The following is a 12283-nucleotide window of genomic DNA, read 5'->3' on the forward strand; positions in this document are numbered from 1 at the left end:
AAGTGATATTATTGTCATTGATCATGAACTTCCTGTTAAAACTTGTCATTTCTCTGCGACATGTGTTTTCAATGAAAACTCACAAACATTGTTTTTTTTTTACTTGTTTGCTGTTTTTTCAAAAAGTCATATGGAATAGGTGAAATATATTTGGTTTATGCAAGGTGTAGATTTTTTGTCTGGTTAGTAATATCTGACCTTTACATTATTTGCATAATTCATTGGTCAATGATAAATTTCTCTGATTTGGTCTGTTGTTCCAATTCTATAAGGATAGTATGACTACCGGCACATTTAATTTATTAAATAATTGAAAAGTGTGTGTGTCTTTCTGGGAGGTGTCAGTTGATCTTGACCTTATTTTCATGGTTCTTAGTCAAAGTTCAATTATATTGATGTTTGTGTTAGAGCAAAGAAATCTTATATATAGATGCACCTATGGTAGCACTACAAGACCAAAGCAAAATAATAATTGCGAGTGCCATTTCACAGTTCAACAACTTGCATCTATGGTAGTCAATCAACATGAAGACAAAATAAGATAATTAGAACCTATCAAGACAAAGTAAGATCATTGTAACCTATATTTCATGGTTCACTGACTTAAAATTTCATAAGAAGATATGGTATGAATGCCCATGAGACAACTCTCCCTCGAAAACACCCTATAGTTGAAGTAAGCAATTTAATGTTACAGTACAGTCTTCAACACAGATCTTTGGCTCACACCAAACAACAACCAATGAACAGTGGTAGTTCATCAGTATCCAGACTAAAATTAAATCACTGTAATCTATATTTCATAGCACTGACTGACTATTTATAAAAAAAGAAGATGTGGTATGATTGCCAATGAGACAACTATCCACAAGAGACTAAAATGACACAGAAATTAACAACTATAGGTCACCGTACAGCCTTCAACAATGAGTAAAGCACATACCGCATAATCAGCTATTAAAGCCCCCGAAATGACAATGTAAAACAATTCAAACAAGAAAAGTAACTGCCTCATTTATGTACAAAAAATGAATATGTTGTGTTCTCATGGAACTTTTCCCATATGTAATTATTTGGTCTATGCTTTGTGCTATTGTTGATTCAGATTATTATTCTTCAGTTTGGTGTTCAGAAAATAAAACCTTTCATATTACTATTTTATTTTATCCAAGTCTGCCACCAACAAACCCAACATACTGGCCAAACCCAACATACTGGCCAGTTGCATCGGGATACTTGTCCCTTATTCCCCACACACAACAGCTGGGTATAACCCTCCTATTTCCTGCCCCCAAATATCCATGAATCCATAGTATGTATTGCCTGTAGGCAGCATGGCGATGACACCTGTTGTAGTTGTCATCTTCAGGCTGTGCCAGAAAATCATTCCGGTACCGGATTGCCAGCTCCAAAACAAGTTCATCTAGGACACATTGCTGGAAATCCTAGAAATAAAGAATATTATTTATTATTTAATGTATTTTTAAAAAAATACAAATATTGTAGCATAAATATTATACCAATACAGTGTCAAATGAGAAATGTCAAACCAACTACAATGAAAGCTTTACAGCACAAGAAAAGAAAACGGGGAAAAAATGTAAATCATATAATGCAGACAGATTGTGCAACAAGAACAGTATGACGACAGAGATGACACTAACAAAAAGAACAAGTGAAACTGCGAGCTACTGCTCACTGATGATACCCCCGCCGCAAGTGGATAATATTAATAGTGTAAAAATATGCAAGTGTTCGGTAAACAGGAAGTTGTCGAGTGATGAATCTGAAAACGCATCACATGGTATAGCTGACTTATATAAATCCTGAAACCAAATTTCAGAAATCCTTGTATTGTAGTTCCTGAGAAAATGTGATGAAAATTTTCACAGATCCTAACAAGAGTAACATCAAGGTGCAACAGAAAAAGAAGCAAGCTATATTTTTCTCTATTAATTCTATTTTTTCTACAAGTCAAATTGTATTTATGTTACTGTAATCTTACCGGTAACCTTGAATGGCAGTTCACAGGCTGTCTTTTGCAACAGAGCCTCTCCTGCTGTGTTGGCATCTCTCTGCAATTAGAGCAGGAGCACCATGATGGCTGGTCTGGTTTTGGTGGTTCTGGTCCAGCTGGCTGCCCATTGCCAACATTTGAATTGTCCAGGATGTTGAGTATAAAACTGGGCTGTGCCTTTGCAATTTGTTTGAGAATAATGCGCATGTCATCAACGGACATTGAATTGACTCTATTCTGAAAAAAAGCGATTAAAATTGAAAGTAGTACAGTCCAATGTTACAACTATTGAGGGTCACTATTTACAGATGATCAGACTTTGCTGATTTACCTCCATGACAGTTTAAGCCGACGAATCACCAAAAAATAATGTTTTTGTTTCAAAATCATATTAAACACAATGTTTTTTTTCGAAAATTTAAATGGTAAATGATTAACGAGCGTACGTAAAATGTTTCCTGGAATCCATAAAGATGCGTGAAACTAAACACATACACAGAAACATCAATATAGGATTTTACAGATGTAATAATTATAGATTGTATGTTTCTGATCACTTTGAAAATAACTTTGATATGACTTTTTTTTTCTTACAATATAAATAAGAAGATGTGGTATGAGTGCCAGTGCACATTTCAAATCCAATTATTATAAGTAGGAGCTGAGAAAGCTACAGGACATTGGTAAGGCGGGCACAATAATTTGAAGATAATGATTTTGGTATTATTTTCTGTTGCTGATCAATACCTCAAGTTGAGCTATCCTGTTTTCTCTATTGACCTCTTGGAGCTGGCCTCTGTTTCCCTGTCCTCTGCCTCTTCTGCTGCCTCTCGCCTGACCTCTACCTCTTCCACGTCCACGTCCACTGCCCCTTCCACGACCTCTCTTTGGGTTTCTCTCCATAGGCTGACCATTGTCAGAGCTAAGGTCAGATGTTGGCGACCTGCTCCTGTTACTTGATGCATCTGAAAACTGTAAATAAGATATTTTATTCCATATGTATCTTATATATAAGGACAAACAATATTTGGTCAAGACAAAAATTCAAGAGCCCCCCTTATTGTTTGTTTTGTAAATAAATACTTTGATCCTGAATTTTGATAAAATAAATAATTTGACCAGCAAGAGGATAAAAAAATCTTCTGACAGGATATTTACCATAAAAAATTATTTGAAATTTGAAGAAAAATAAATTGTCGCGCCACTTACCAAAACAAAAAATTCTGACCAGAAACCCCCCCCCCCCCTGTAAGTTAAATGGTCCGTCCCTAAAGAGCATAAAACTTAGAAAGATATTCTGAGCTGTCTTACCTGAAATATATGTATACCGGTAAGAAAGTAAAAAAAAAACCAACAACAAAAAATTAAATCATGTTACAGAAAAAGTTTCTATTGCTTTGTGACTTTTTCTAAATCATTTCTCAAGAAGCTAAAGAGCACAAAACTTGTAGAAAAATATGCTGAGCTGTCTAGCAAAACTTACATCTTCAGAAAAAGATATGAAATAAAACTATTTACAACTAGAATTGCAATAATGCATTGCATACATGTTTTTATTTTCCCTTTATATTTGTGACTATATTATGACCATTCTCATACTAAATATATTTGGACTTTTAATATCTATAATTATATATTTGATCATCTGAATATTTTCTTTTTAAAACAAAGACATTGTGACTTTTTTCGATATAAGAGAGCTGCCATTCGATTTTAGTTTTGATTAAAAAAAAATGCAGGATGAGCAGCTGGGCCCCCAAAAACAGGATAAACTTATAAAAAAGGCAGGACTAAATATAGTGAAAATTAAAAAAGAAAAAAAAAAGCAGGACAGACAGCTAAAAACACGCAGGATTTTTTATCCAGAATATCTACCATACGAAAACTTCGACACCCTTCCCGAAATTGAATTGATTTTCCCTTCTATTAAACCTGGAGGTGGATATAATACAGCCCATGAAACAGTTATGGCTTGTGTCAAACTTGAGTGTCGACTTAGGAGGGTTCAGTGGCCCTGATTAGTTGGAAAATACAATGCATTCCTGTTGCTTCTCGATCCGAACTTTAAGCCGGCAGTGACTGATATCATTTTAAGTGACTCAACATAAGAGGGACCCGTGCCTTCTTGCTCCGAGGTACATAACTTGCGTTTTTTGCAAAACGGCAATTTGAAATCTGTTTGTTTGCGTTCATGTTGAAATTTTGTTTATCTGACACTTTTTGGCAACTCCTTTAACTATTCATTCGAATATGATAAATTATAGATAGTTTTTACATGTGACACGGTAGATCCGACGAGGAGTTTAGATAAATTTATAGATTCTTTGTTCTATTTTGTTTTCCCCAATTGGGGCCCCTAGCAATGATTCTTCACGATTTTAACGTTTTCAGTCCAATTTTTGAATATATATCGAGGAAGTAAGGATGAAATTTATTACAACTGATATTTTTTTAGATAAACAGTTGAAAGAATTTCTTTGCAAGACACTTTAACGCTTGAAATTTAACTTCTTTCTGAACCAGTATAACGTGGACTTACCTCAGCATCCATCGTTGACGTCATCATTGTTTACGCTGGTGAAGATCGGCAATCATCGGAACGGTGCTTCCGAAAGTTAATTAACCTCCATTGTTATGAAAAAACTCGTAGCAGATGGAATTGTTTTCTGGTTTGCATGCCATATGATCGCGATTTTCGTACTGAAACAGCCACGAATAGTTTAGTTTTTAGGGAATGTAAACATAACAAGCATATTTTTGAAGACATTTTTTTTACCCAAAACTCGTTTCATATTACTTTAAATGGCACCAAATACCAATGTAAAACAATTCAAACGAGATAATGTATACAAATTATATTAGTATTACTTTTGCCTATTATAAATATGAATACATGCGTGTCTGTTTCATTTCAGGGGCAAGGAGTTTCGTTTCTCGTTTGCTAGTCTACATACACTACCTGCTTTCTTTTTTGGGAAACCCATTCTTGGCTTGAGTGGTACACTAACATCAGATTTAATAAAAAGAATACCATCTATTCTCGGAATGAAAAACCCAGTTTTCGTACAAGAGTCCAGATCGACCAAACATTTTTTTTAATAAAGTTGAAAAAAACTACTACTGTTGATGTGAGCAAAATGTATAAAAAAAAATTCATAGATTAACGTGACAAATTATTTTCAGACAAACACTCTTATCCTGTAATATTAATGTTCATACCGATGTTATACATAAGTCATGCAGCTAGCTACTTGAGACATCTTTTCGTATTTTTACATCATAAAGCCATAGGAATTGATTTTTTAACTGAATATAAAGGTTTTCATATCAAAATTGATTGATTGTTGGTTGCTTAACGTCCAGTGGCAAATATTTCATGCATATTCAGGACGAGAACAAGTTCACAATAAATACATTAGGTAGGTTGATACAAAAGAGGCCATCTGGGATGATGGTCGGGGAAATTTGGACTGCCACTGGAAAATGAGGGTATATTGGATAGGGACAAATTTTGCCTTGCAACAGGTCACCTACGGACCCCTCAGAGAGTTGTTGCAAGGGTTCTTAACGTGCAAAGAGCGTGGCACTCTCTTTACACAAGGCATCGGATTTAACGTCCCCCTTCTGACCGGACGTGACTGCGAACTTGATACATCCCGCACAGCCAAACGGACGCCCAAAAAGATATCAAAAGATATTGTTAGTGGTGGAAAGACCTTCAATTGTTCTCTGAACAATTGGTTTTTAATTATATTATGTATTGTTCTCTGTTATCTGTTGTTTTGTCACATTGTATATACTTGTTTATGTATTGCCATAGCATGTTATTTATGCTTTCGCAAATAAAATATTCCTTCATTCATTCAAATCATGAATCGTACGGTCTGTTTGGAGCAAGTGCCTGGTACATCGGAGGGCGATATCAAGTGGGTGATAAACATGTCGGTCTCTTTATATTAGTATCATTTTCCTCTGATCGAATTGCTATCCTCGGGGATGCTAATTTAATATTAAGCAATGTGAAATAACGATTAAGTTTCCTACTCATATAATTCGCAATGTTTTATGTGTACATGTCATGCTGTCCATCAAAGGCCCTTAATTGAAATGATAAATATTCTTTCCTGATAAACTCCATGGTCCCAGCGAAGGGAAATCAGTTAGAAAACATGATTATCTGATGGAGTAAGTAGAAGTAGTGTAACGGCCTTCCAATCAAAACAAAAACAACATACATGTGCTTTTATTGTTTGTTTATTTGAACCATGTGACTTTATCAATTTGAATATTAAAGGACACCAATGAAAATGTTCATCGCTTTATAGTTTTGATTATTGATTTTATGTCATCAATAAGTTAACTTACTATACACAAGCTTTTCATGCTTTTAGCATGGTGAGTTTTATAACAATGCAAAGAGGCTCTGAAAAGTTTATTAAAAAACAGACTAAAGTTAATATGCATTCAGTTATCTAATAATGTGCAAAATGCCCATCTTGGAAGCAAACAATTTGGGAAAATTAAAGAAATGTTTTTATAGTTGGTAAATTATGGCATAACTCATGTCCACTAACAGAACATATGAAGGTAAACAAATAAAACAATATTCATTTTCATATCCTTTGCCTATAAAGTACTGTTATACTACTTTATACTATATCTAATATTTTTTTTAAATAGGAAATGGAAATTGCAGTTTCCTATCATATATATATATATATAACAATTATTACAATCACATGACATGAACTCTAAGTTTGGTTGATGGTCAGTAGAGGTCATCTTTATATTTAAATATACAAAGTCACATGGTACAAATAAACAAACATTAAAAGCACATGTATGTTGTTTTTGTTTTGATTGGAAGGCCGTTACACTACTTATACTTACTCCATCAGGTAATCAACACTTCAAAAAATAAAATTAATGGGAAACTTTTTTAATTATTGACCAAAAATTATGAAATTAATAGTCAGAGTTCGTATATATCATATATTAACATACATCGAGGAAAAAGTTATTAATTTATAAAAATCAATTTTTGAGATTTTTTTTCTGCAAATATATAGAAGTCAAATGGACTATAATAATTCTATGTTAAGCCCAACCCTTATTCATATGACCTATGTTGATTTGAACTCTTCAGTTCCCAATGCGCAATCGCACATTGTGCCTCGAAGGGAAACTTGTCGAACAGGGATATGTTATCGCTGAAATGGTACATGAATTTACAGTTTCTGCGAGAAAAGAAACAAAAAAGAGGTGCAGACAAATAATTGTAAATTAAAAATAAAAAACAGCGAGGAGATCGGTAATTAAAATCACCCAAAAACACCTCCTACGCAGGCTAAGTAACACAGAAGTAGCCGACGGTTTGCGTAACCTGTTTACATTACGTAAATATTCCAGATCACATGAACAAAAATCGCAACGAGTTCATTATTGTCAAAAATATGTTTATAAATTTACGGACAGGAATCTTCCACCTGAGAAGAAATTAGAAATAAACTTCCTACAATTTAGTATTATTCTTCACGTGTATCCTTCATGGAGGCCCCTATTTAACACACAAACACGTGTTTTCGGCATGGTTTGGTCATACAAATGTGATAACAAGTGTATATTAATATGATCGCAATTGTTGGAGAATCTTGGGTTGGAATAATATGCCGGTTTTTGTTACATTTTTTATTTACATAATTTGATAAATGGCGTCAAATATGTACGTGGTAATATAAAGTAATTATCAAATACGTAAGAAAACAAAAAGCACATGTTAATATCTATTTATATCTTGGTTAAGTCAGTCGCTGTGTCGGCAAAGTTCGGGAAGTAAACCCGATGCATAATTAATGAGATGAATAGGCACGCAACACGATATGAATTATCAATTATTAACACTTCTGTAGTTTATGAAAACATTCTAGCGATCTTATTGCATATTTTTAGTACATATCTTTGATTTTTTCAGCTTTAAAACTTGTTCATAATTTTGTCAAAATCGTAGCTACTATCCCTTTAAATGGTTGTTATTAAACCAGCCCTCGGCTCTGTCGTGTGGTATTGCACTTTACTATTTTTTGTTATTTATTAGTATGATTATTATCAGTGGTTGTGATATATGTGTGTTAACGGAAGAATTATAATGCACTCCCGTAACAACGGAGCGCGGTGAATTTGTTCTCTCCCATAGTTACTGACTCTGTTATTTTTAATGTTTATATAATGTGGTGGAATTATGCACTCATTGTCCACTTTCTCAATATTTAAAAAAAAACTATTATTTTTCAACTTACTTTACAATATTTTATAAAATTGTCAATATATTAACAAAAGCCATTCATTCCGCAAGAAACCGTAATGTTATAATGGTTAAATAACTGGCACAGTAGTAAATGCAAGATCATTGCCAGGTTACCTGACTGTGTAAGGGGCCGTGGAAAACGGCGAATCTAGGCCTACATTTATTAAGTAATATATAGTGAATACCAATGTTGAGTTCTGAATTGGTAAATATTTAATTCAGTTCAACCTAAGCTGTGGTATTAATGAAATTCAAAAAGGACCAACGTTTCTAGATATCGTGTAAAATATTATCGCTCTCTAGTTAAACCCCTCCTTCTGGATATACATTTTCCACAGGTTTCGGGTTCAAGATAAGTTGATATATGTATATAGCAGTTTTATACTGTTGACATTCATTTCACTCTTACATGTATGATTAACCTGGTCTCTGATCAATTTAAGTGACAGTTTAGATTTGTTTTTATAATCCACTTATTGTAATGTATATAATCGTTTTCATTTTTAGATAGAAACTTGGAGGGGGAGGGGGTATTATCAAATCAATGCAATTTTAAATATTCTAAATTATGAACTCTTGATAATTTATATGAACAAAATCTAAAACATGTAGTCTTAAAGAAACTCGGAAGATAATTTTAAATGCACCTTAAGATAATAGAATTTGTGCTGATTTCATAATGATTAATGCTGTCTTTTACCATGAATTTCTAAAGATATTTTTTTACTTTTCCTATTACTGATCATTACTTCTGAAATGAAAGTGTTGAAGATACGATTTTGACTTTTTCTGTTTGACACATAATGATACTATCAATTATTTCATATTAGTTAAGCATGAGCTTCTCTTATTGGGTAACAAGGCCAGGGGCCACATGACATTCTGTGTTCTTCTGCAAATTGTCGATTTCCCTTGAAAATAAGATTGATTGATTGTTGGTTGCTTAACGTCCAGTTGCAAATATTTCATGCATATTCAGGACGAGAACAAGTTCACAATAAATACTATAGGTAGGTCTTGAAATAATAGAGGCCATCTGGGATGATGGTCGGGGAAATTTGGACTGCCACTGGAAAATGAGGGTATATTGGATAGGGACAGAAATTTTGCCTTGCAACAGGCCACCTACGGACCCCTCAAAGAGTTGTTGCAAGGGTTCTTAACGTGCAAAAGAGCGTGGCAGGCTCCTTACACGAGGCATCAGATTTAACGTCCCAATCTGACCGGACGTGACTGCGAACTTGATACATCATACATCCCGCACAGCCAAACGGACGCCCCACTTCGGCAAGCGTTTTACTGCCGGTCGAATGAAGACCAAGTGTCCATATTTCTATTCCCCAGTCACCCTTGGGGGTAAAAATAAGATTGAAGGAAAAAGGACATTTCGTTTAAAAAAAAAACTTGACTTCTATGGGATTAAAAAATAAATGATTTGATTTGTTGCTGAATAAATTCACAAAAAGACAGTTTTAAAGAGAAAAAAAACAAACATAAATTCTAAAGAATTATTATTGTCAATAAAGAGATACTAAGTACCTAAAAATAGATGTTTACCAACATTGTCGACATCAAACATATAATTTGTACCTATTCTTTAAAATCACAGATCAGAATATTACACCGGTTAATTAATCTTAATCTGTATGTATTCTAATCTAATAAAAATTCGTACTATTCCGATCAACATGTAAAATATATTTTACATAATTCAAGCTTTTGCAAAAAGGGACACTAAAAAACACATAGGTGTTTCTTTAAATAATTGTTATCATGTTTCAAGAAAACAAACCTTTAAATTTTGATTAGGTGCCAAATTTCAGAGGCAGATTTAGCTCCTCCCCCCTTTTTGAGAAAAAGGGAAAAAAAATGATTGCTTATATAGGTAATGACTGAAGCGTGACTGGAGCAGGCTCCCTCTTAGGCAGTCAGTGGGCCCCACTTATGAAAATTTCTAGATCTGCCAGTACAAATGTCAAAGTAACGTGCTTGCCCAAAAAGAACATAAACTGTAACATTTAAAAAGAATGTCAGTAACCAGTTTTGTTATATAATAGGCGGTTAACATTTCTGTGGATAATTTAGAACTTTTTCCTATAAAATAAAGTCTACCGATAGTCATAATGAGATAAAAAAAATATGTCTTATATAAATTTATATGCCTAGCATGTCGGATACAGTGCAAGGAGATTTGGTGTCACGATATCTCAGTAGCACAAGTTCGAATCCCCGCGAGGGAATGGCAAAAAAAATTGCGAAAGCAAATTTTCATATCTAACATTGTTCAGTTGGAAAAAACGCCCTCTCGCAAAAAAGTCAAGCATTATAAACGCTTGAAGGCGATATATATACAAAATGTTCATATTATCTGGAATAAACCCATGATGATTGCGTTCCATGTCAATGACATAATTATACAGACGCACAATAAATATTTCATTGGTTAAGAATTTGTCATCAAGACTTCAAAGTTTTTACAAGAAATACAACTTCTTAATCTTTATAGATGAAGTAATAGTATTATGTATAAAACAGAAGATGTGGTATGATTGCCAATGAGACGTACAACTGTTCACAAAAGACCAAAATGACACAGACATTAACAACTATATGTCACCGTAGTCGACGTATACTTTGGCACATATCTGATTTCGTACACGTTGTCAAGTCCAAAATACGCTTGACTTTAAAGTACTGAAAACCATAAAATAAATTAAAAAGATTTTATTTGGGAGAATTTACTTTTATCCTGTTGCATGCAAAAACTATTAATTTTTTTTTGGTGAAAAGGTTGTATGATTTTTTTTTTTAAATAAGGTTCTTATTAGTTAGTACTTGATTTAAGTTGCCCATATAGTTATATTTCTTTTACTCAGACTATTTCTTTTACTCAGACGATCTCCAGCATATGAACACCATTTCATCATCTATCACCAGAAGATTTCATGATCTTCAGAACAATCCACGCCATGCAAATGTTCTTGGAGAAGAATTAAGCAGGTCATTCCTGTTTAATGTAAGGCATTCAGCACAGAACCAAAGAGACAGAAGTGGAAGATCTGCAAGAAGAAGCTCTGCTGCAGATTTGAGGATAAGCTCTTCATTTAAAGCGCAAATAACGTGTTTGCAAGATCCATGTGTAACAAGGATAAACACAAATTTGCACCTCGACAGTTTGACTTCTGTCGGCTTAGGTATGTATTATGGTTTATCAACATTACTCTGGTGGAGACTGTATATAGTCAAAACAATTAAAAGCGAATTTACACTATCTTCCATTTCATAGGGGACATTAGAAATTGGCAAGTGAAGTGTTTACATCTATGAATATTCAGTAAACATTGTAACGCTCTTTCGATGTTGGTTTACATTTCATTGTAATGCATTAATTAAAAAAGTCTTTAAAGTCTGAACAATATAATCTAGATTCAATTTGACTTTTTTGGCAAATAGTTATGAAATAGGAAAATTATAAGCCCGGCATAAATCAGTCAGATGGAATAGAGTATTATTATTATATTCATAATGATATTGTCACTACTACCAAAGTGAGTAGGGAAGCAATGGTAAATATATACGTGTGTATAAATATATATAATATATATATAATAAGGTCTCTGCGCAATGCTAGGCGGTGTTGTCGTAGAAGTTAGAAATAAAAAGTACAGGTTCTAGCCCCGGTGCCGGGGAGGAAGTAGCGAATCAAATCTACTCTAACCGTGGTCGTTAAGTTGATGTTCTAAGTACTTTATATATATATGCATGACATTAATGAGGCATTTGAAAGATAAAAGTTATTAAGCATGTTAGGTAAGTTGTTAAAAGTTTATATCAATGATTGAACATACAACATGTACAAGTAAAATGACGATAATTTCATACATAATGAATGATAAATTTTTAAACACCTATTTAAATCAACGGTTAACACCAAATGAGTTTGAAGCACTGGCAGATTCTGG

The 12283-nt window shown here is 33.6% G+C and overlaps 1 protein-coding gene across 1 annotated transcript; it reads right to left on the reverse strand.

Moving 5' to 3' along the window:
- Positions 1–1148: 1148 nt before the first annotated feature.
- LOC143052055 (uncharacterized) lies at positions 1149–4814 on the reverse strand. The gene is made up of 4 exons (XM_076225027.1): positions 4557–4814; positions 2765–2989; positions 2006–2254; positions 1149–1445 (listed from the first exon to the last, which is right to left on the reverse strand). Exons 1-4 carry the CDS (start codon positions 4581–4583, stop codon positions 1164–1166), a joined length of 783 nt encoding a protein of 260 aa, XP_076081142.1. The 5' UTR covers positions 4584–4814; the 3' UTR covers positions 1149–1163.
- Positions 4815–12283: the final 7469 nt, after the last annotated feature.

Source organism: Mytilus galloprovincialis, chromosome 11 (assembly GCF_965363235.1).
Source record: "Mytilus galloprovincialis chromosome 11, xbMytGall1.hap1.1, whole genome shotgun sequence".
In the NCBI taxonomy this organism is placed as follows: domain Eukaryota; kingdom Metazoa; phylum Mollusca; class Bivalvia; order Mytilida; family Mytilidae; genus Mytilus; species Mytilus galloprovincialis.

Bases quoted from the DNA above. Each gene is read 5' to 3' on its own strand.
- LOC143052055 (XM_076225027.1), bottom strand. From the start codon at position 4,583: ATGATGACGTCAACGATGGATGCTGAG. The intron at 2,990-4,556 runs GTAAGTCCACGT...TCTTATTTACAG, and splicing joins CGTCAACGATGGATGCTGAG to TTTTCAGATGCATCAAGTAA. The intron at 2,255-2,764 runs GTATTGATCAGC...GCTTTTTTTCAG, and splicing joins ACAGGATAGCTCAACTTGAG to AATAGAGTCAATTCAATGTC.